Below are 22,972 nucleotides of genomic sequence, written 5' to 3'. Positions count from 1 at the left end.
GATCGTCAAGCCGGCGACCCTCCAATAAAAAACACCGATACTCTTTGTGTCGACACTCACATCATCAGCATGGAGGACCGAAGTAATACTCCCCGCAACGGTCGGGGCGACTACGGCGACGAATGGGCTCGAGGTCTCACTGCTCAATTCGAGCAGCTCATGCGGACGAGGCGAGTCAACGACGTTGAGCAGGCACGACTGGACCGATTACATGCAGACTCCCCAGGCCTAAGGGAAAGCGTGTCGTCTTCTCATCTAAGAACCTCCTTTGACCCCAATGAGGGGCGACCTACAACGTCTCATAGCCAAGCCCAGGCCCAGGCCCCTGGAACTCCGCCTTCTTATTCATCGTTGCGAAACCAACCCAAGGTCCCGACAGCGCCCTCGCCTCATGACCGTAGCTCTCAAAAACTCCGCAACCTCATGATTTCTCTATCTGCGACACCGACAAAATACGAGAACCCTGGTCTTCTGGACGAGGCGTTGCAGACGATTCCGTTGGACAGAATCTACGGCGAGGCTGAGGAGGAGTGCCAGGTTTTTCAGGCTCAAGCCGAAAGCATGGGCGACGGACGCAAGGCCGAATGGGGTTATCAGGACTGCGTAGTCCGCGCATTGCTTAGATGGTTCAAGCGATCTTTCTTCACTTGGGTCAATAACCCAGCGTGTCCTGTCTGCATGTCGCCGACAATCGCCCGGGGCATGACGCAGCCAACCCCCGACGAGAGCGCCTGTGGTGCCACCCGCGTTGAGCTTTACGAGTGTTCCAACGGACCTTGCCGAGCCTTTGAACGCTTTCCTCGGTACAGCGACGTGTGGCGGCTACTGCAGACACGCCGCGGTCGATGTGGCGAGTGGGCTAACTGCTTCAGTATGCTCTGTCGCGCCGTTGGTGGCCGTGTGCGCTGGGTATGGAACGCCGAGGATCACGTCTGGACGGAAGTTTACTCCGAACACAAGCAGCGATGGATACACGTCGATGCGTGCGAGGAAGCCTGGGACAACCCACGACTATACACTGACGGCTGGGGCAAGCAAATGTCGTACTGTGTCGCTTTCAGCATCGATGGAGCCACTGATGTGACCCGGCGATACGTGCGCAAGAGCGAGCACGCAGCTCCCCGAAACCGATGCCCCGAAGAAGTTATGCTCTACATTATGCAAGAAATCAAGAACATACGACGGGCCAACATGAACAAGGATCAGCGATTCCAACTCGAGAAGGAGGACTCAAGGGAGGACCGCGAACTCCGCGGCTATGTCATCACCTCCATCGCCCAGGCAGTCACCAACATGGTTCCCAACCCTGCCCAATCAGTACCAGCGCCGCCGGCGGTCCGAAGTTCCTCGGCCGCCTCCAATGAGGACCAGAAACTGCCTGCAGAGCAACCAGGTCGACATAGCGGCAACGCCGAATGGGTCGCGGCCCGCGGCGAGAACGGGAGACGGAATCCGCAATTCGAAGATCCTAGGAACCCCCAGAGAGACTATTAATGAACTTTTTATCTCTGGTCCCAACACCTCAAATGGCTTTTTTTATTTCTCCCTAGTGTTAAGCCCACTGACCCTTCTTCCACCTACTTCCACCCGCCTTTTAGCTGCGCGTCGGCGCAAATGTATTCTTATTGCTTCGACCTGTCGACCTACCTCAACCTTTTTACCTATTATTTCCTTTGTCAATCCCACATATATCACATGCGTTCCCGGTTTTTATCTTGGAGGACACGTCGGGAAGATTCCATGGCGCAAAGTGGAAAGCCCTCCGGTCCGAGGCGCAGCATCATACATATTTCAACTCTGTTGAGTTTTAGTCTTGTTTTGTTTTTGTCTTTTTTTATATCATGGGTGTGGGCATATGGGGCGTGATTGAGAAAGCGGTTCTCTCGATCCATGAAAGCCCCCGGCGTTCCGGTTATATTCCATTCCTGCATGGACGGATGGAACAAAGAGAGATGAACTATTCGATTTATGCGTATGAAAGTAGGAGTGACCAAATGATTTGGAACGTCCTCATTTGGCCAGGTCCCGGACGGTGGGAGTACATGACAGTCATGGTTGGGTCTGCATCCTCCAAAGCGTCTTCCTGGGTATGAGGGGTGGAACATTCAATCGAGCCACATCAGCTACGGTCCTGTTTGCGCCATCGATACCAGCGATACCGTACCAGAGTCATCATCTCCTCGGGAGGTGAAATAGTAGCTTAGACGACTACGCGATCAATAGAGGACGTTGTATATCCGTTCAAACCATTGTTGCACTTATTTGTCGTTGGACATCATCGAAAAGTCCATCTTCCATTTTCAAAACTTAAGTGTCTGCTGTCTGCCCACTTGCCATGTTGTTCGCCACATTCTTGGCATCCATTGAGGACTCCAAGGCTACATGTATGTAACGCCACACGTCTTGTTAATGTGCCAAGGTTTTCTTGAGGCAAACTCGTCGCGTGATGCACGATATCTTACCATTTGATATGATGTGAAATATCTTATTAATTAAATATAGGCCTGGGTAGGAGAAGTTATTGGTTCTTGGCTTTAGTTGCGACTTAGCTACACAGTGGTCGCTAGCCACTGTATTCTTTTTACTTAACCCTTTAATTGCTTGGCCTGCTGCTTGCCTGTAATGCTTTGACAAGAGACAGATTAGTTGGTTAATTTTCTTTCAAAGTACTGGTGACGAGGTCCGAGGAAAAGGGGATGAATACCTCGATAGCCCTCGTTGCGGAATTGTGTGTACTTTCCCGCCCTGGAGATAACGTCCTAGATGCAGCTGGGTGCTGGTCCCGGGTGAGTAGTTAGACTATGTTCCGCCATTAGTTAGGTATTTGGTTCGTATTATGGTGCAGTGACATCGCACATTAGAGGCTGTGTGTAGTGTAAACTTGGAAGTTCAAGAATCAGTAATATTACCGAAGGGGGGAGAGGCTACCGAAGAGAGAAAGTAGGTCACGTGTATTTCAAAAGCGAAATAGAATAAAAAATAGGCAGAGGACATGCTTAGATTTATGCGTATTAAGATTATTCTACCCGCACGGCGTTGCTGGTGTCTGCCTGGCCGACTTAGTGTTACGATAATGTTGGGAAGAAATGGTTTGCTATGTAGAAACAACAAGAATACATCACAAGCCGGCTAAGTCTGCCGAGTTAAAAATGCTTAATCGGTGTTGGGGGCGCGGATGTAAAGTGCGCGCCGAACTCAAAATGAAAATAGGAATAGCCTCATGGGATGGACACTGGATATGGTGTAGGGGTCGGGGACATGGACACGGGGATGCAAGCAGGACATTACGCTAGGCGACGGATATTTAAACAAGAAGTAGATGCATTGGAAATATCTATAATGGCTAGATTTGGGTTGGGAATGGCGTCGTGGACTGGGAGGCAACAGTCCCAGATGCGCGATATAGAGACATAACACCGCGAGAATTCCTCAAGATCAAAGACAATACGAAGCGGCAGCGAGCACGTATCACATAGTAAAAAGGACACTATGCACTTTACTTAACAAACTATAAAGGATCACAACATTACACACTATGGGCATGGACAACACGATGCAATACACACAAGAAAGCATGGGAGACAAGTCACACAGCAATCACAGGTCACAGCAATCACAGGTCGCAGCAATCACAGGTCGCAGGTCACGATACACTACAGAAGACAAGAAGACCACCTACGAAGCTACGAGGCTACGAAGCTATGGAGAAAAACTACCTAACGGGTTACACATACGGAGGCTGGGAGCATCTGACGAATCTCGCAGCAGGACCGGCGACTCCTAGTGCCGTGAGGGCGCCCCCCCACAGCCCCAGGAGTCAGTGTCCTGCGAGCGAGATCGTCAGAGCTCAACCAGCCCCGCCCGCAGCGGCGAGGAGGATTAGGCGTTGGGCATGGTGGCAGGAGCGAAACCTTCCCCTAAAAGTCGAAGCCGCTGAGCTCCAGCCCTTACTAAACCGTCGCTAGGCACCAGTCACTGCTGGCGTCGTGAAGGCGTCCCCGCACAATGCTAACGTGAGTAGTACCTGGCGACGGTCTGGTGAGGGCTGGAGCTCAGCGGCTTCGACTTTTAGGGGAAGGTTTCGCTCCTGCCACCATGCCCAACGCCTAATCCTCCTCGCCGCTGCGGGCGCGAGTTTAACGTCTTCCCGGGACGAGGTGAGTTTCGCATCATGCCTAGGATGGAGCAGTTCTCGCATCATGCTCAGGATGGAACAGTTCTCGCATCGTGTTCAGGATCAAGTAGTTTACGTGTTGTGCTCAGGACAAAGCAGTTTCGCATCATGCTCAGGACGGAGGGTCAGTTTAACGCCTTGCCTAGGACGGATGCAGTTTTACGTCTTACTCAGGACGGACTCAGTTTATTGTCTTGTTCAGGACAGGCGAGGCAGTTTAACGTCTTGCTTAGGACGGGGGAGGTGGAAAGTAGATGAGGGAGGGACGGGAGAAAAAAGGAAAAGGGAAATGAAAAGTGAAAAAGAAATCGAAAAAGGGAAGAAAAAGAAAGGAGTGGAGGGGAACGAATAAATACTTGAAAGAAAATGTGGGAATGGAACGTAGAAAAAAAAAAGGGGGGGGATATGGGGAGAAAGGTTAAATAAATGAGAGGGGAGGGGGACGAGATGGTGATGGGTGAAAAATGGTAGTGTAATTACATAAATTGACCATGGAAAGAAGTGAAGGGAAAGAAGTGAAGGGAAAGAAGTGAAGGGAAAGGAGGCGTTGAAAAGGAAGGAGGGGAGGGTAGGATGAAATGAGTAAGTATGGAGAGTGATGATGAGTTGTTGGTGTTGAAGGATTGGAGTGAGTGATCTCCCAAGTGGTACTGAAGAAAGAAGAAATAATTATTTGAGACTGAAATGGGAGAGAAAGGCGGTATTTATATGAATGGGAAAATAAGGTTTACGTCCTACACAGTGTCAATAGCTCGCCGGTGCCTTGTACTTTCGAGAGGGCTTACGATCAAGAAGTCCAAGTTTGGGGCAGTATGTCTGCTAACTTGTATATGTCACTGGCATAGTTTGCGCTGCTGGAGAAGGATATGTGACTCAAGTAGGAGCAAAGTGGCATCTCTTCTGTCTGCCGGGACTGCTGGTATGCGTCCACCGCGTCAACGTATCCTGCCAGTCGTCTTTTGCTCCACCAGGGCGAATTACGAGAGGACGCTGTTGAAGTCAAGGAACAGAATTCAGGCGGGAAAAGAAGACTTTGCGAGAGCAGCCATTGTGTGTGAAGGCGTATGGGTCACCAGGAGGTGCGAGAAGAAAAGGGGGTTGGGGCGTACATGAATCAATCATTAGTCGGGTTCTTCTCAACGAGGAGTGGCCCAGTGTTGGACCAAGTCAGAGAAACTGTGTCTTGGAACGAGGCAGCAGTTTAGAAAATGCAACATATGGCGGCTGCCTAATGTCCACCCTCGTTGCGAGAGCTATGAGAACGGTGAAGGGATTGCTTGATGCGGCAGAAGAGCCGAGTAGATACCTAGTAGGCACGTTTAAGTCAGGACTTGATGATAATTCAATTGCACGAATGTCTGTGAAAGGCCCACGATGGTCCCAGTCTCTAGCCATAGAGCAGGGCTATGTTTCTCTTAGCAGCCGAAGATATATATATATACCCAATGGAATGGCATAATGAAGTCCAACCGGGCTTGGGTACCGAGCACCGTCAGTATATGAATCGCCTGGATTTGTGTCGTGGCCTACACCGCGAGTGCTGGCCTTGTGTTGTTATGTCATCTCAACGTACGTTGTGTCGTTGGAAGCGACGATGATGTTTGCCCATTTAGCCACACTGGGAAGTGACGGCACCTGCCCGTAAATTCAACAACAGCTAGGAGGCATGGCCGAACTTCGCTACCATTCATTCTACCGCCTAACATCTCGACAAGACGACAAATCGATCATTCAATCAACCGCGCCATGTAGTCTTGCAAATATACGAGTTTGTCCCCCTTCCCATGATCCTTGCAATGAGTGGCTTGATGAAGGGAATACTGATCTCGTAGATTGAGTGAGGCATCCGAAGGGGAAGGTCAAGGGTCAAATCACGGTTCTTGCCACTTGTTCTGGCTGAAGGGGGTGAGAAGCAGAACACGAATTAGAGTAACCAGTGGTTTAATGGCTATCATGTAGCTATATAGGCCTCCAAGTTGACACTAACCTTTCTCTTCGAGTAATGCCCACGTAGCCAGATCCTAATTTCGACAAGTTTATTATCTACGAGAGCGGGCTAGTCACTGTTTACTCACGTTTCTGGTTTCACCTAGGCAAATAAATCAACAATACAACAAAGGCAGCCCGTCAATGTGAAAATGCCCCAGACGTTGCTGCCGCTTGGCCTAGAAGTTCACTATGTACATGGCCTTGTACTGCCGTTTCCCTAGCCTGCCAGATGCGGTGTAGTTTTATCTAGACAGACCAATCAAACTAATTGTGCGGTTTCTTGCGTTTGTCTATTGCAGAAAACGCTTTGAAAGACCAAATAAATCACTCTTTCATGGAATAATAGTTTGGTTTGGATGACGGGATCCAATTGCAGCGCCTGCCACAACGAGGGTTCTGGAGACGTGCCGTAGTGGCCATGGTTTGTAGCGAGAAAGAAATCAACAGCTACTGACGTCGATCAAGCTGCACATGTCAAAGGTGGCGTGGAACCCGAGCCCTCGGTGCCTCTGTCTTCTTTGATGGCTGACAAAAGAAGGAGAGGAGGCAGGCAGGCACAGCATCACCTTGCGCCTGGACGAACTAGAATATCTGACGTCGTCAGCAACCCATCACAGTTTTCCACCCCCTTGGCTGCCGCCACGCTGCCAACGCAAATGCTAGAATGCGTGAGATCGAATGATGATGCCGTTTTGTGCCAGGAGAGTGACTGTGACTGCCGCGCGAGTGGAAAATGCCCTTCGGATGTTGCCGTGACATCCACTGCGACCCTACATTGCTGGGTCAGCACGGTTCGGCAAGCTAGCGAGCCGACAAGGGTGGGAATTATTCCTAGGATATGCTTAATCCCCTGTGCTGCTTGAGAACCATGCACTCTGCCCGAAACGGCAATACTTTCGTTCGAGGCGGCGAGAGTGGTGTCATGTTGATTCGCAGCATATGGCAACCATAGAGACCAATGCCGATCTTATTTCGTAGGTCTCGTAAGACGTAGGTAGGTAAGTATAGGGCTGGATCTTACATAGTCGGACTGTTTCAGGTTTCAACGATCAATTGAGATGGACGTGTTCGTCATCCAGATGTAGACTGCAGCTGGCCCAGACCTGAAACAAAACCTGCGAACTGTTGCACCCGCCACAACATGCTTTTTGGGCACGGGAGGCAAGCTTGTAGCCGAAGCAGAGATTGGGCGGTTCGAAACTCGCTTCATGGCTCCGTCCGGCCGTATCTGGTGACTTTGCTGGCCACAGCTCCGTGTACCACAAAGTCATAGTAGAACGTTGTTGCTGTTCGGTCTGTCAAGGTGGAAGAGTCGCTGCTAAACACCAAGGGCATCATTTTAGTCGTAGTGGGGGGTGGGATGCCGCTTGGACATTTTCACGTCAAACGGTGGGGTTTATCCTCCCCTTCTGGGGTCTCACCCTTTTCCTGACAGCATTGAGGCAACCTCGCATTGTAACGCTTGCGGATAGACAATTTCGTACACGGTTGCAGTCGTCACACTACATGCATGCAACCGGAAGATTTGGTGCGGTAACGCGGTACTGCGCTTATAGCAGACACACGATATGGAAGTTCGTGATGGCATGGTGATAACCCCCTGCTTGTTCGTGTCACTGTCGCTTATGTTGCCCCCTCTCGCGATGTCCGACAGAGCCGTCTGCTTTATGCATACTACTTACTAGACGACTGGACTGGCCTCAATTTCGGCTCAACGGCTGATTGAGAGGTGCAGACGATCCATGTGAAGAGCATGCATCGTCTTATTCATTTGGTTGGATGTGTGTGCACCTAGGTAATTGCTCGAAGAGATGGGCGGACGGGTACTGCGCTGCCTCCTCTGTTTCAAACCGATCCGTTCAAAAGTGAGCGGTGCTGAAGCCGGTGCGGAACAGTGCGGAAATAGGGTCGCCCAAGCAGCTGGTCTTGCGGACGAAATTTGGGATGAGGTTGCCGATCTTTTCTCGGAAGGGAATCGCGATATTTTGACGTGAAGAGGTCTGTGTGCGTGTTCCTGCCTAAAATATGGCGAAGCTACGCTGTCCAGCCGTCCTGGCCTGTCCTGACGCCTCCCCAGCGACAATGGTGGATGATGATAATAGTGATGGAGCAGAGGCGGGGTATGGGAATTTTCTCCTCGCTAATCGACGCCGACGGGGTGGTCTTGAAGCAGGGGTCCGGCGACTTCGGATCATGACGTGCCAGGTAGGCTGCCAGGGTCAATGCATGCGAAAAGGGGGCAGGGCTTCTGGACAGGGAAGGAATCCCATGGGCAAGCCCCTCCAACCAACTGCTGGAATTGTGCATTCGCGACAGTGCTGCTTGCGGCAATGGGATCGATGGGATGTCGTTGCGTTTGCCTTTCTCATCGATTGCGGCTGGCGCGACGAGCGTCAGGTGGTTGGCGGCTCTGCAACCTCCAAACGCGTTTGTTGGCTTGCTTCCATGCCAGTAAGTGCTTTAGCGGCAGCTATCCAAAGGCTTGGGGGCTCACGAGCTGCAAATCAACAACGTGTACAGAAGCTGAGCAGGCGACGCTATTGAAGGCTACTTGCAATTTCTGACCGGAGAACAGATATGTACATGTACAGAGCGCCGCGGATGAAATTGCTTTGACGTATTGGAAGAGCGGACTGCGAAGAAAACCCCCCTTTAGCACATGCCAGGGGCCCCAGGGCACGCGGCAGGGGTGGGATCGGCTGGTGCCAAGGCCCTGGCACCGGTGGAGGCGCCTACTGACGGCCCACTACAAGCCAGAGATCGGCGGGATACTTTCCTTGCACGCTTTGCGGGTTGCATCTAAATGATCGACCGTGCATCCATGCCTGCAAATTCGGCGAGGGCGCTCGCATTCTTCTGTCCATTCGAGGAGGCCATTCGAGGAGGCTTTTGGAGGCTTTTGCCTCTTATCGTCAGTCTCGTGCTGACTGACTTTGCCTGCGTGCTAACCGAGATTTCCTTCAGAAAGAAGTGGGGTAGCATCGTACAAGATGTGGGAAAGTGAAACGACAAGGGGCGTACACGCACACCTGCGAGATCCTTCGCTGAGGTAAGGAGTCGGAAGGTTGAATTAAACTCCTCTACCACCCAATGTCTCGGGTGGCTCGGGTGGCTCGGGTGGCACGCGGTTTCAGCAGCCCGTCAAGTCAACCGAACCTTTGGCACGAGCCTGACTCGACAGACTGCCCGCGTCCAATGTCGCCCATTGAAGCCGGTTGTGGCGACGCCGGCCCTGTGCGAACCAAATGCCGGCCGGATAGAGTCGATCGCTTATTCGCATGATACACAGAGGCGCGGAAGACCATGTTCGCCATCGATCTCCGACCCTATCAACTAGCCAGTAGCTTGCAGACCCGTGGGCATCCTAATAAGCCTGGTTCCTGGCCTGAATCCTTCTTCAGGCGAATCAGCGTCCGATTCAACACTACTGCCGTGTTGGCGTTTGGCATTGGCCAACTCGACGGGCTACGATATCCCTAGCCTGCTGAATGCCGGCTCCACTACAAGTCACATTGCTGATAGCCATCTCCACCTACTCCATGTAGTTGACATGGTTGACAGATATAGTGCCGAGGGTAATTAAGTACGTTGCCAGGGTCATTACCAGGGCCATTTGGGCTGCCCATACCTGGCACTACATAGAAGCAGTACGTACAGGGAGGCTCAGGGCAGCTTGAGGTGGAGAATGGACTACGGGATTGTTGGTCGACCTGTACACCTTGCCGCATGCCCGCTGCCCGCATGCCATGTGGGTGCACTGGTATGGGACCCCCTTCTTCTTCTTCTTCCACGCCGATCAGATCTTTTAAAGCCAGCATGACGGGCACCCTTTAGGCCTTGTTCGAAGACGGGGTGCACTCTGGTCTCCGGGTTCTTGGCGGTCAGTCGTCTCTCTTCCTTATCGTCTCCTCCAAAGTTGATTAAGTACCCGTTGCCCGCCCAGAGAGAGGAGGCCTGTTCCGACCCGTCAACATCTCTATACGCTTCTAGAATGCGCCCATGGGAAGACTTTACAGCATGAGGTTCTTCTCTTCTCTCCTGGTCTGCTGCTTGGCCTTCATTGGTCTCGCTGCTGCGCAAGACTCCGCTCAAGCACAGCAAGCAAAGCTGCTTGCCACATTAGCACCATGTGCAGTACGTATCTGACCCCGACCTCTCCTTTTCCCGTCCCGCATACGAGCTCAGGAAAATGGTATATGCTGCCCTCTACAGACCCCCGCTGACCCCCTGTATAGACGAACTGCCTCCTAAAAGCCATTGCGGCTTCGCCGTGTGGGCCGACCGATACCCGATGCCAATGCACAAACGCCGAGTTTGTTTCCCATGCTGAGATATGCATCGTAACCAGCTGCACCGTAGAGCAGTCTTTGGGTACGTCTTGTCAACAGTGTTTTGTCTCGAAACCAGCTCGTCCAACTGACCAAACGGAAATAGTCGCCAAGAACGCCACCCAGACCATGTGCGGCGCACCGGTACGAGACAAACGAGTCATGTACAACGTCGTCTCCTGCACGCTCATGGCTATCTCATGCGCCCTCGTCCTCGTCAGGGTATGCTACAAGAAGCTCTGCACGACGGTAGAGCTTGGCCTCGACGACTGGTTTATATTCCTGGCACTGCTCAACTGTGTCCCCTCCGCTTTCATCAACGTCCACTTGCTCACGCGTAATGGGTTGGGCAAGGACATCTGGACCTTAACACCGGAACAGATTGAGGGATTCGCCAAGGGCTTCTACGCCATCACCATTTGCTATTTCTCCGAAGTCTTCTTGCTGAAGCTCTCGATCCTGTTCTTCTACCTGCGCATTTTCCCATCAAAGGACATGAAACGGCTTCTGTGGGCAACCATTGTGTTCGATGTTTTGTTCGGAGTCTCGTTCATCCTGATCGGCATCTTCCAGTGTACTCCCATCAGTGCGAACTGGACGGCTTGGAGGGGCACTGCCGAGGGCCAATGTACCAACCAGAGTGCCATCGCCTGGGCTAACGCTGCCGTCAGCATCACGATGGATCTATGGATGCTCGCGATCCCTATGTCGCAACTCAAGTCTCTCAACCTGCATTGGAAGAAGAAGGTGGGCGTGGGACTCATGTTTTTTGTCGGGACCTTTGTCACCGTCATCAGCATCGTCCGCCTATCGTCTTTGATCCAGTTCCGCGGCTCGTCGAATCTGACCTGGGACTACTACGGCGTTTGTCTCTACTCGACGGTCGAGATCACCATCGGCATTATCTGTGCATGCATGCCGACGCTGCGCAGGATTCTTGTCCGCATCTGGCCGAGAGTCTTCGACGGCTCTCTGGTGCGAAGGGCTACGGGTGCTTACGCAGCCTATGGGAAGTCGCCCAAGTCGTACAATGACGATTCGAAACACAACACGCAGTCAGACGGCTCGAAATCGAAGAAAAGTGGTATTGGCAGTCGCGGATCGGTATACTGGAAGCAGCAGCTGAGCCCTCTCTGGCGAAATAACGAGGCGAAGGAAGACAAGGTGTTCGTCGATGGAATCCAATTCTCGGCACTGTCGAGGAGTGAGCTCGAACAAGGCGACGACAGGAGGCTCGTAACGCCGGAAAACTGGCACACCGCAACTACCATCTCGGCCGGGCGAACCCGCGGAGGCCGAGATACACCTACAACATTGGCCAGCAGCGTGCGTTCGACGGAGGAGGCGCAGCCTTTTCCCTACTCTGCGCCTGACAGAGGACGGAGGCCAGAGGTCTGAACAATCCAAGTAATCGGGCTTGGTACACGGTGGGAAATCTGGGTTTGGGTAGGGAATGGACGATTGCGAAAAAAAGTGCGATTTTGACCTTTGATGAATATCTTGAATATACCCACGAGCGACGGGATTGGGAACACGGATGCATTCGGTTTGGGGCCCGGCATGTCGGGCATGTGATTTAATGTACTATACCCAACGCACCTGCGGCAAATACTATTAATTCGTTTGTATTTGTTTCTTCTCTGGCACGGCGCATGACTGGCTACTTTGTATGAAGTATGGCTCGGTGACGCTAGATTATGCGATGCTAAAGGCAACAAGGGGGCAAATGCTTGCCACGAACTGAATCAGGAGGCTGGGTGGGCTCAGTGGTCTAGCACAAGATAGAACTTCGGCACGATGGGACCAATTGATATGGCAGTGGGCTAGAAACTGCATCGTACCTACAGTGGATGGGGACAGTGCACTTGCATCTACAGGATTCCTCACAAACACAATCGGCTAGTGGTAGGCATTACGTATCATGCACATCATATAGCGGCTCTAACACTGCACTACATCGTCTGGAAGACCCAAGTAACACACGCAGCGATGTACAGGTTGCATTGGCGGACAAGGCACAGTTAGTTACTCACATACGTACAGCTGGAATCTACTGACTGACCGTGGCACCTACTAGCACAATTCTACTGTGTTAATTGAATACATAGTCATTCATACAGTGGATCATTGCATACAATCACTACATGTAAAGTTCAATCAGGATGCAGGTACCTAAGCTATCTAACACGAGGCGAGTGTAAGGTAAATGTCACGTGGTAGGGTTTAGTAATGGCGATGATGATGGGATTGGAGATGGCAGTGGGACTGTTGAGTGGAAAACCCATGGGAGACAATAATAAGTGGAGGAAAGGGGACTGGAACAGTGTCACTTTGCGAATGCGGGGACGGCTATTGGGATCCAAGATGGGCATGTGGGCTCCTGGGTGCTGCTGCTCCAAGGTTAATTAGGTATCCATGGAACGGGTGGGCAACGACGACGAAAGGCGAAAAAAACCACCTGCATGATGGAAGGCAGACGGGGGAGAGTGGTAGAGGGAGGTCAACACCACCAGTCGTCGTGGCCCATGAAGGCGACGCCGAGTGCAGCTCTTGCAAGCGCAGCCATGGCAACGACGACATGGTCGGTGTTGTGCATCTTGCGCCAGCCAAGAATCCATGGCCCCCGAGACCGCCTCTGGGAGGGGCCACGATCTGGTGGTCTTGCAAGGAAAGAGGGAAAGCCAGTACAATTTCCCCGGCATGGGAGACCTGTGACACGTTAGCGCAAGAGAAAGGGGGAGGGGATGAACAGGCCTGGCCGGGGTGTCGAGAAGAAGGTCGCCCCGGCAGCGTACTGTCACCCACATACCCCAGGGACTCGTCCGAGGATCGTAGCCCCTGGCCCCCATCCCAACGTCCGAGGATCGCTTGGGGGAGGAGGACTTGGACAGGGTACGTGGAATCTAGCGTTGCTGCCGGGGGTTCCCACTTCCCGACTCGTCGTGGGCGAAGGAGGGTGCTGAAGAAAGAAAGAATGATAGGAAGGAAAGAAGAAACGGAAAAGAGGAGGGGAAGAGAAAAGGTATTTATACCTGCCAGGTCCAGGCGGTGGGCAGAGCAGTGGAGTCAAGCAGTGAGCGAGATACGGCATAAAAGAAAAAGTCCAGCGGCTGCGAGAAGACTCGATAGGGGGGCTGGTGCTGGGGTTTCGACCAATGAGAGCGTCGGATGGCAAGAGTATAGTTCAGGGGAGCCACCCGTTGAGTGGGGTTATTTGCTCATCCACTGGAGCCCGGAAGCTGCAATTCGCAACCTGTCACCTCTCACGCAGTGCCTGGTCATCAATGTCGACGTTGGGGAAATTGGTGTAGATACAAACGGGCCAGGCCTCTATAGTTAGGGTTGCACGCAGGAGACGAGGTTGTGATGGTAGGTAAGCCTAGCCGACATATCCGAGGGCTTGTGTATCTAACGTACAGAATCACTCTAGAAACTCAACTCAACTCTTAACAGTCACTTTTCTCGTTTCTCAACATCAAGAGTACATGTTTTATTGTTTATTGATGTATGTCTTCTGATCGCTGCTACCATACGTGATAGAGTAGGTGGAAGCCCGAACGATCCATCTCCCACGGCATTGCCCTCTTTCTCTAGTACTTCCACTGTATAGTTACAATCCATGAAAATCAAAGAGTTATGTATATTGAAATTGTTCAAAGCGATGCTCGTTCATGGTTTTCCCTCATCTAGGCCAGATATGTCGTTGCCTGGTCTCGTGTATTTGGTCTGCTCGACCCGTGTCACGCGGGGACGGACAAGATTGGCGGGCATTGGCCCGCCAGGACGTACCTTCCTTTTCGACATCCTCGTGGTCCCTTTCTCCGTGAGGCCGGACCATTTAGGTACGCAACACTCCCTTTCCAGAATTGATCTCTCCACACAATCGGTGCACACAATGAGCGCGAGGAAGAACCCCCCCCCCTTCTGAGTAACGAGTGAAAGCTGGACGTTTACAACAGATACGCCTTCCCACATACGCGTTTGTCAGCACTCAGGGGAAGTGGCGATTCCAGATAGCCTTGCTAGTGCTTCAGTATTTCGCAGACCACTGGTGGCACGAGAGGTCCGGGGCAATCTCAAAATTTGCTCCTCATGGAAGAGGTCCTCCAGGAGATCCGAAGATACAGCACTGGTGCACAGAATCTTGAGCTTGCAATTCCCTAGCGTCACGGCCGGCAGTCTCGCGAGAAACCCGGTGGTTTCGATCAGCTCACGCCTAATAGAAGGATGCAGAAACGAGTCGACCCCTTCCACTACCAGAACGACGATGACGTTGCTCGAGAGATGACCGATAAGACATTCGAAGGCCGCGCACACCTTTTCGGTTTCGCCGTCTGCTATCATCGCAAGACCTTTCTCCAACTTCGAGCCGGAGAAGTCCCGGTAGCAATCGACCAGTTGCAGCAATAGCATCCAAATCAGAGCATTCGGGTGCCCCAGCCTGTCCCGTCGTGAAGCAGCGTGCTCACTACAGAAGAAAGCGAGGGCAACGACTCGGACAGCTGGCTCCGTCGGTTCCACGTGCATTTTCTTACCCATGTCTGCGACTTGGGCTGCGACGAAAGCGACCTCCTTACACTGCGGCGTGTCGGAATTCCCTTGTATAAAGAGAACCGACGACTCGTCGACCGAAAGCCACGATTGGAATTGGGGGTGATCATGCAGCTCCACCACGCGGCCCTCGTCCAGCTCCTGTCTGGACCCCGTTCGAAGACGAAGTATATGGTTGACATCTCGCTCGATCGCGGTAGGTTCGTACTCGACGTCTCGTAGGAAGCTCTCGCGGAGTTCAGCAGCACTGCGCCTCCTCACACCCTTGCGGGCTCTGGGAGATTCGGGATCCAGGAAGCCAGCCAAGTTCTCTGCTCCCAACTTATTAACTTCTGACGTATACGACTTCTTATTAGTTGGACAGGAAAATCTACTCACGAGATCGATGGGCTTGCTGTAAGAACTGGGTAAACGACTCCAGCACCTCGCACCTGGCACGTATCACGCTGACATCTTCTCGCGTTCGGAAGAGTTCGTAGGCCATCCAATGCTGAAGCTCAATCGAGTCGTTGTGGCGCTGATTCTGTAGCCACAGGGCATGCTTTTCGAATCTCGACGCCGCCCTTTGCACGTTGGCTTGTTTCATCTTTAGGGCCTCGGCAAGTCCTTGAGGCTGTACTAGCATCTTCATAGACGTGGCTAGTAGGACCATTGTCAGCACACATCTCCATTGCTGTGATCGCAGGAGGCGAATGAGATGGTAATCGCTAACACACCCACGGGATTCTTCGCGAACCAGCTCAGTATGCATTCCAGCAACTGGAACAGGGCAGTGTAGAGCGCCGCGTTCCTCCGATGGAGGTCTTCGTCCTGTTTGTCAAGAAGAATGTAGGCCGCGTGGTCATTGATTGTGAAGGGCAGATCTTCAATGGCCCGGTATACATCGTCTTGGTAGCTGCTTGTGGACTGGAGCGCGGTGAAAACCATTGTGAGGCCTCCGCAGAGCACAGAGCCACCTGGAAAGTCCTGGGGTACAAGGTTCGTGAAATTCAGACCGATATTCGCACGCTGACAGAGAGCCCGGAAAGCAGATTTCACCTTCCCGGTGAAGCCGGATGTGTCTCTGTCCTTTGTCGCGATGCGCTCGAGCGAGTCACATGCCGCCAGCATCGCCACGTCCACTTCATCCCAGGTGTGTACATCGGCGATCCCGAGTAACTTAAGCGATCGCTTCTTGGAGCACTTATTAGCCGTGGCAATCAGCTCGTGTGCGGCCTTGAAGCAGGGTGCGTATAATTCATTGTGGTTGGCCTCGCTGAGAAACGTCAGCTCCATTCGCCTGGGAAAGACAGGATTGATCGTGCTACCTGTCAACTGTCTCGACCAACTGGACACCGGGACCAGTAATCGATGCGCTCTGGAAGATAACGCCAGATTTGGGGGTGGCGTTGAATGCAGGATGCCGACGGCCGTCGAGTCCGACCACGACAAACTCTGGTACTTCTGGGTGAGGTTCAGTTGCCATCTCCGGAGCCATGTCCTCTTGAAGAGAGTTATCTTCTGGAAATAGGGCTCATCGGGGGCCTCGTAGCATAGTGATGCTAGCAGTCTGTTCTATTGACGTTGGTGGGTTGCAGTCTGACCCCAAATCGAGGGCTGGCCATTGTTTCAGCTCAGCCAGAAACCGCTCCCAAATGGCACACGATAATGTCATTGGAAGGTTAACAACACTAATGCAGCCTCCAATACCCACCCTGGAAGCTGCGAGAGCACACCGAATATTTGCGGGGGCTGGCCTACCCAGGGTGTCAGATTCAGCCGCAGAATCTGAGCTGGCTTGGGGGACTGTCTTTTCTTGCGTGATGAAAGGCCATACACTTTCCCCATCAGACCATTTCGTGCGCATATCGTGATGGAAGGTATACAGACTGAATCGCAGCATCCGCCCCTTATACCTGAAGTGGCAGTGGCTCACAAAGAGCTTGAGCCGGGGTCTGGGCAGGAGACACGGAATGAGGCCGAAGCCGAGGCTGAGAGAAAACCCAGCCAGAGAGGCTCAGCCGAGGGGTCGCCATGTTCAAGTCCAATTTCGAGTGCGCCTCCATCCGTTGCATCCGGTCCTGGTGGTGATAGATTCCCCAGCCCACCCCCGCCGATATGGTATGCGGAACCCCCGCTACAACAGGGCCCAATAATACCCAAAGTTACTGACATATTGAAGGTCACACTGGATCAATCGCGAGCCAGAGATCAGGAAACGTACCGGCGTTGACTGGATCAGTGCGTATGAACAGGAAATGTATGAGCCGGATCTGGACCAGTTCGTCGTCTTGTATGCTTTCTACGACAAAGACGTCACCACTACGCGTCTGGATGAGAAAGTAGACGAAGTTGACGGTGAAGGAGGCGTTGGTGATGCCTGGGAAGATGACGAGCCAATGAAAATTATCATACGGTCGCTCTACGTACTGAGTGAACTCAAGGAGGTGACCGGGGTAGCCTTTCCATATCGAGAGTGCATGTGAGTGCATCTTCCACTGTTACTCAACCTGGCAGATTAGCTGACAACTCGGACTTATCCAGACTGAAACCCCCTTTCAAGGCGAGTCCAAGCCATTTGCCCCGTTGGAACATTCGATAGCACGCCCGCTAACAGTTGAACATAGGTCTTAACACAGTATTGGTCAGAAATTAAGCAACATTTGAGCCGGCTTACGGAGAAAGCCTCAAAATTTCCCAGTCTTCCTGACTCTCGAAGCCAGGAGGCGGCTTCAGTTTCTGGCAAACCAGAGTCAAAGTCGGAGGTGGTGCGGGGACGTGAAGACTTCGAGGTGATCCATCCCAGCGGTGCTAGAGCGTCCGCTCCGATGGGCGACCGCCGGCGCCCTCCCCCGCAACATCAGAGGCGTCTTAACCTAAGCGAGGAAGAGCAACTCCGAAGGCGGATCGCGCATCTAGAAATGCTCGTAGGGTTTGGCGAGAAAGCTCTGAAGCGGCATCTGGATCTCCGAGCCCAGATACAGGACGCCACGTTGCAGAGAATCGCCTTCAACGATCTATGGCACCTCTACAATCCTGGAGACCTGCTTTTAACAGACGAGCGCGGATATCCGCAGCTCTACATGGTCTACAATGTGACTGGGGGGGGCAGCCTCGCCTGAGGAACCCGACAGAAAATGAGATCAGGAACCGTGGGGTCAGGGTTATACCAGCCCGTCGTCGCATCGGCCGCCGCGGGCCACGGCGTGGATGGTATGACGCGGCCGAGGACTCCGGCTCTTACAGCGGCTCATCATCGGATGCGTATGACACTACGATGCACGATGCTATGGTCGGCACGTGTACGCCTTTTATCATTGACTGCTATGCGATCAACGTGGACAGCACCGGAGTCGGTGCCCTTTGCTCTCGCAAGCAAATCAGGAAATATCTTGGACTGAAAAGTGTCTCTGACCTACTGCTCTACCCACTGAAGTTCCACAAGGACGCCCAATCCATCTTGGCCAAATTGCAGGTCCGAGGCCGCAAGTTCATCTCCTGCACGGGGCATAGACGCTATGACGGTGTCACCTACGATACCAGAGGCATTGTCAGCCGCGAGCGCCTTCAAGGCGAAATCTATGTGGACGCCGACGAGTATGCTCGCAGCAGGTCAAGATTTGTACGCACCGAGCTGTGCCTGGTCAAAAGGACAAACCCAGTGCCTGCGGAGGTGGAAGAAGCCCACCCCAACATAGCAGGGGCAGATTTCTATCGTCACCACGACCATGCTGTGGACCAACGAAAAAGCGACGTATTTATAGAGAAGGACCCTGGCATTCAGGAGCTCATGACAAGAGACGAGGCGCTGCTAATGCCCGAGAAGCTGCAGCTAATGCAGCATAGCCTTCAAGCTTTCTCTTTCAAGGCGCGCTCATGGGGTAAGTCAAACCATGGCAGAACCAAATTGATCACTAGTCAATACATCTAACACACGTCTGTCTACCAATGCTGCTAGTCAATATTGAGATCGACAATGTTGAGACCATAGACAAGAGTCAGGCAGCCCGCGAAAGCGGTTTCCAGGATCTGTCTATCCCGTCTAAGCACCGGAGGCTGCTACTATCGCTCGTGGACAACCACGCCATACGTGATGACAAATCGGACGATCATGCGAGGATGAACCCGAAGCCATCCACGCAACTCGACCTGGTCCGGGGCAAAGGCCTTGGCCTCATCATCCTCCTGCATGGCCCTCCCGGGTCCGGCAAGACGAGCACGGCCGAGACCATAGCCGCTCATACCGGAAGGCCACTCTATGCCATCACATGCGGGGACCTAGGTGTGGCCCTCGAGGATATCGAGACTCGGTTAGACGTACACAGCAAGCCAGCGGACAAGTGGGGCGCAGTCCTGCTCCTTGACGAAGCCGACGTCTTCCTCATGAAGCGAGACTGGAAGGATACGCATCGCAATGCCATGGTATCGAGTAAGTCATATATGATGCACCCCAAACTTCCATCTGTCACATGATATGACTCACCAGTGGGCGTGTATGAAAACACAGCCTTCCTCCGAACCCTCGAATACTACCAAGGGATCCTATTCCTGACGACGAACCGCGTGGGTGTCATTGACGAGGCCTTCAAGTCGCGGATCCACGTGTCGCTGCGGTACCCCAAGTTCAAACTGAAGTCGACGCTGGAGATCTGGAAGAGCACGCTCAATCGGATCGAGCGCGACAATGAACAGCAGGACATCAAGGTGGAATTCGACCGGGATGAGCTACTCGAGTTCGCCGAGGAGCACTTCGAGACCCACGCGACCACGGACGGATCGACGTGGAACGGCCGCCAGATCCGCAACGCTTTCCAGACGGCTATCGCGCTGGGCCAGTACGACCGCGTAGCCAAGATCCAGAAAAGAGGTCTCACACCCGAGGAGGCTTTCCTGTCGGGTAAGAAGAAGTGGCGCGTCGTCAAGCTCACGCGCAAGAACCTCGAGACCCTCGCCGAGACGGCCCGCGACTTCGACAAGTACCTCAAGTCAGTGCACCGCCGGTCTGATGGCGAACTGGCCCGCGCCGAGGATCTCCGCGATGACGACTTCAGCGAGTTTGAGGAAGAGCCCGTCGGCACTAAGTCGTTTTTGTCGGCGGGGTCGGCCGCGAAGTTGAAAAGGGGTGCGGCCGCGAGAGGAAAGAAGACAAGTAAGCGTATCGAATCGAAATCGCCACGTGGTCCAGGAACCAAGTCAAAAGGCAAGCGAGCGAGCCCGCGGTCTGATAGCGACAGCGATAGTCAGGGCGAGAGTGAAGGCTCAACAACCCGAGACAGGGCTAGGGCTAAGCCAATTTCCGAGTCAGCCAGCAACGAGGAGAGCGATGAGGCGAGCGACGACTAGGGCCGAGAGGAAGTTAGGAATAAGATGTACTCGGTAGTTCAAGGAGTCAGTCGATGTCTTAAGCGCTTATGATTTGTCGCCAGCGAGGAACGCCATGTCTAGCCAGCATCCCATCCTTTTCCTTACATGATCCCAAGATAAAAAATGCCAACGCCTGAATTTCGTAACCACGGTAATGTATGCATGATTCGTCGCGAATGTTGCCTATCGACACCATTGAATCGCAACTATGCCGTTTGTGGCCTATTGGTTCCTTTGCTGCTGTGTGCTGCTCCTCATTGACAGCGACATTGCTATCGCGACATTTAGCGCGGCGGCTAAAACTAACGTCGCTGTATACTATGTAAAACCTATCAATCATATGTCCGCTGACAACATTAACTAACACGAACTGCATCACCTAGGGTCAAGGCCCGAATCGGAAGCCCCTGAGTGTGTATTGCGCCGACGACAGCATCGACATCATAATCCTGTCCTTCGTGCACCTCTTCCCTCGGCAAGCCAACGGATATCCGGGAATTGACTTTGGCAACCAATGCTACGCCGAGAGGCTCCCCGGTCCGGGGTACCAAGGGAAGGCCACGCCATCGAACAACCGTCTGTTGAAATGTCCAAACCTGCAACGCGATCTCTACACGTGTCGCCAAACCAGCACCAAAAAGATCCTGCTGTCCCTGGGCGGCAGAACTGGCAGCTATCAGCTGACCGGAGCCTCGGATGGCAGCAGCTTTGCAACCCAGCTCTGGTGCATGTTCGGGCCTCGACAAAACGCATGGGTGCAACGTAGCTTTCCGCGGCCATTTGACTACAATGACATCGGCTTCTCCGTGGATGGGTTTGACTTGGACGTTGAACACCCTTCGACCGACGCATCAGCAGGCTACAAGGCTTTGGTGACGAAGCTCCGCTCCCTTTACGCGACGGTGCCGGGGACGTTCTACCTCACGGCCTCGCCGCAGTGCATCGTCCCCGACGCGAACATGAAGGACATGCTGACCGCCACCACTTTTGACATGATCTTCATCCAGTTCTACAACTACCTGGCTAGAGTTGCTGACCAAGGGTGCTCATTACTTGCCTTCTCATGGGCTGTTTTCCTACCTGAGTGCTGCGTCTTCGGTGCTGCCCCCGTCGAAGAATGGGGGCCGTGGAAAAGGCTTTGGGGACCACGTGCGGCTCGACGGTGTGTTGTAGTAATTATGGCTGGTGCAGGACGTCCGGAATCTACTGCGGTGCCGGGTGCCAAGCGGGATTGGTAAGTGTACATAAGTACCTAAGCAGTTCGAAGAGGAGGCATGTGATCTCAACCTGGAGTCTCACAGGATTGAATTGATATGCCGCAGAAAATGGACGGAAGATGGCGTGTTACATTGACGAGAGGATCTCGGGTCTGATCGTGGGAGTCTAGAGTCTAGACCCCTAAAATTAGGTAGACCCCACTGAGGGAAATATGGGGCGGGAAGCGCTGGGGAAAATGGGGGCGATGTGCACGGGAAAAGGTAGGGTAGTGGGTTGACGGATTAATATTAGAGCGACAATGGGCGGAAGTGGCCAGCATTGCCTGGGCATGGGCTATGGCCTGCTCGAGCTTCCAAAATGTGGCCTCAATTGAGCGCGGTCACTGATAGGACAGCTTTGACTCGCCTGTGGAAACCGCCCGAGGAAACGGAGATTGTACTTTACATCCAATAAGGTACCCCATCAACACCATCACGACCACGTATCCCATCTTTCATTCCTTGATACTCTTCTTTCTTCTGTAGCGACACCCAACCACAGGCTACCTGTTCCCTTGTCCCCGTTCTCTTCTCGCCCACTGTAACAATGGTACGTATGCGACGAGTCTCGATGACTAGACAGAGCCCCCTTGCGATTCCCTGGTGTCGCGCGACACCCGCCGCCGACGGGACAGCTTGGCCCCATTGCCTTCTATGACTCCTATGACTCCCATCGCTGACTCACGCGCTTCTCTTGAACCACAGTCTTCTCCCCGTGCATCATCGCCCGTCGGCACCCCCGCCAGCACTGGCGTCAGCACCGGCCGTCCGTCTTCGCCTCCTCCCCCGGTGGTGCCCGCACTGCCATCCGCCGCCGAGCCGCCGCCGACCAGAAGGAGAAGATCGCCAATGCCCGTCCGAGCAGCACTAGGGCCGCTGGCGCCGGCGGCAGCAGCAGCACCATGCTGAGGCTGTACACCGACGAGTCGCCCGGCCTCAAGGTCGACCCCGTCGTCGTCCTGGTTCTGTCTCTGGTCTTCATCTTCAGCGTCGTCGCCCTGCACAGTACGTTCTTCTCGCTGGACCTGTCTCTTCTATGAGCATATTTGCGCGCGGTACAAAATAGTTACTGACACAAGCGAACTACAGTCATTGCCAAGGTCACGCGCAAATTCTCGAGCTAAAGTGTTGTTTTCGGCGGCGAAGTAATGATGGGAAAGTGAAGATGTAGGGGCAATGACAAAACGAGGCCCCGAAAGACAAAACAGGCACGCCTGTTTACGAGAATGCTGCTGGGAAGGACAGTACTCCGGCACGGAGGGATTGGCCCGGAAAGCATTGAGCGGCATCAAACAAGCGCAGAACGGGGGGCACAATAACTGCCCCAACAA

At 53.2% G+C, this 22,972-nt stretch overlaps 7 protein-coding genes across 7 annotated transcripts; 5 read left to right on the top strand and 2 right to left on the bottom strand.

Moving 5' to 3' along the window:
- Positions 1-69: 69 nt before the first annotated feature.
- Positions 70-1,494, top strand: PG986_001621 (uncharacterized protein; the record flags this gene model as incomplete). Its single annotated transcript, XM_066837843.1, has 1 exon — positions 70-1,494. The coding sequence occupies one exon, from the start codon at positions 70-72 to the stop codon at positions 1,492-1,494; it is 1,425 nt and encodes a 474-aa protein (XP_066706736.1).
- An 8,686-nt stretch (positions 1,495-10,180) lies between these two features.
- PG986_001620 (CFEM domain-containing protein) lies at positions 10,181-11,889 on the top strand (the record flags this gene model as incomplete). Its single annotated transcript, XM_066837842.1, has 3 exons — positions 10,181-10,297; positions 10,399-10,534; positions 10,598-11,889. The coding sequence occupies 3 exons, from the start codon at positions 10,181-10,183 to the stop codon at positions 11,887-11,889; spliced, it is 1,545 nt and encodes a 514-aa protein (XP_066706735.1).
- Positions 11,890-12,991: 1,102 nt separating this feature from the next.
- Positions 12,992-13,340, bottom strand: PG986_001619 (uncharacterized protein; the record flags this gene model as incomplete). The annotated part of the gene is made up of 2 exons (XM_066837841.1): positions 12,992-13,143; positions 13,301-13,340. The coding sequence occupies 2 exons, from the start codon at positions 13,338-13,340 to the stop codon at positions 12,992-12,994; spliced, it is 192 nt and encodes a 63-aa protein (XP_066706734.1).
- Positions 13,341-14,475: 1,135 nt separating this feature from the next.
- On the bottom strand, positions 14,476-16,519 carry PG986_001618 (uncharacterized protein; the record flags this gene model as incomplete). The annotated part of the gene is made up of 4 exons (XM_066837840.1): positions 14,476-15,371; positions 15,421-15,681; positions 15,759-16,297; positions 16,350-16,519. The coding sequence occupies 4 exons, from the start codon at positions 16,517-16,519 to the stop codon at positions 14,476-14,478; spliced, it is 1,866 nt and encodes a 621-aa protein (XP_066706733.1).
- A 375-nt stretch (positions 16,520-16,894) lies between these two features.
- Positions 16,895-20,364, top strand: PG986_001617 (uncharacterized protein; the record flags this gene model as incomplete). The annotated part of the gene is made up of 6 exons (XM_066837839.1): positions 16,895-17,142; positions 17,204-17,503; positions 17,723-18,116; positions 18,164-18,902; positions 19,013-19,450; positions 19,508-20,364. The coding sequence occupies 6 exons, from the start codon at positions 16,895-16,897 to the stop codon at positions 20,362-20,364; spliced, it is 2,976 nt and encodes a 991-aa protein (XP_066706732.1).
- Positions 20,365-20,508: 144 nt separating this feature from the next.
- On the top strand, positions 20,509-21,623 carry PG986_001616 (carbohydrate-binding module family 18 protein; the record flags this gene model as incomplete). Its single annotated transcript, XM_066837838.1, has 2 exons — positions 20,509-20,541; positions 20,769-21,623. 2 exons carry the CDS (start codon positions 20,509-20,511, stop codon positions 21,621-21,623), a joined length of 888 nt encoding a protein of 295 aa, XP_066706731.1.
- A 565-nt stretch (positions 21,624-22,188) lies between these two features.
- PG986_001615 (protein transporter SEC61 subunit beta) lies at positions 22,189-22,765 on the top strand (the record flags this gene model as incomplete). Its single annotated transcript, XM_066837837.1, has 3 exons — positions 22,189-22,195; positions 22,347-22,646; positions 22,731-22,765. The coding sequence occupies 3 exons, from the start codon at positions 22,189-22,191 to the stop codon at positions 22,763-22,765; spliced, it is 342 nt and encodes a 113-aa protein (XP_066706730.1).
- Between the last annotated feature and the right edge of the window lie 207 nt (positions 22,766-22,972).

This window comes from Apiospora aurea, assembly GCF_038362705.1.
Source record: "Apiospora aurea strain CBS 24483 chromosome Unknown utg000001l_segment0_segment0, whole genome shotgun sequence".
In the NCBI taxonomy this organism is placed as follows: Eukaryota; Fungi; Ascomycota; class Sordariomycetes; order Amphisphaeriales; family Apiosporaceae; genus Apiospora; species Apiospora aurea.
This window is presented reverse-complemented; position numbering and strand designations above follow the sequence as displayed.